General features: G+C 53.9%; 1 protein-coding gene across 1 annotated transcript; it reads left to right on the forward strand.

Moving 5' to 3' along the window:
* Positions 1-28: 28 nt before the first annotated feature.
* Positions 29-445, forward strand: LOC110034246 (the record flags this gene model as incomplete). Its single annotated transcript, XM_020738526.1, has 1 exon — positions 29-445. A coding segment is annotated over exon 1 (345 nt), but the record flags the coding sequence as incomplete, so codon positions are not given.
* Between the last annotated feature and the right edge of the window lie 8 nt (positions 446-453).

Genomic DNA, 453 nt, shown 5'->3' on the forward strand with positions numbered 1-453 from the left:
TACGTGAAGTGTAAATAAATCCTCAAAAAAGAAAAAAAACACCGAAAAAAAAAAGGAAGCCTTCGTAATGATGGCAAAACCCAAAATCTAGAGTGACCCTATGCTTCTACGAGCTGTGGTGCGGCGGATGCCGGAGCAATCTCCGGAGATCTGCGCTACCCTTCTACGGTGGCTACCGCAGCGACAACAAGCTCGATGGGCAAGTGGGGGCTTTCCGCGCGGCCGGCCTCGGCCTACCAAACCTGGTTTCGCCGGTGGTGAGGGCAAGTCAGAGTGGTGGGTAGTTGACGGCGAGATGCACGAGATAGGAGATCACGTTCCCCACCGAGAGCGCTTTGTTATACCTAGAGATAACCTTCCCAATCGCCGCCGCAAGCAGATGCGCGAGCAGTTCATGCGCCGCACTCGCCTCGTCCTTAAAGAATCGGTTTGTCGTTTCTCCCTCCCTGCTAA

This window comes from Phalaenopsis equestris, unplaced genomic scaffold, assembly GCF_001263595.1.
Source record: "Phalaenopsis equestris unplaced genomic scaffold, ASM126359v1 Scaffold178236, whole genome shotgun sequence".
Lineage (NCBI taxonomy): Eukaryota > Viridiplantae > Streptophyta > Magnoliopsida > Asparagales > Orchidaceae > Phalaenopsis > Phalaenopsis equestris.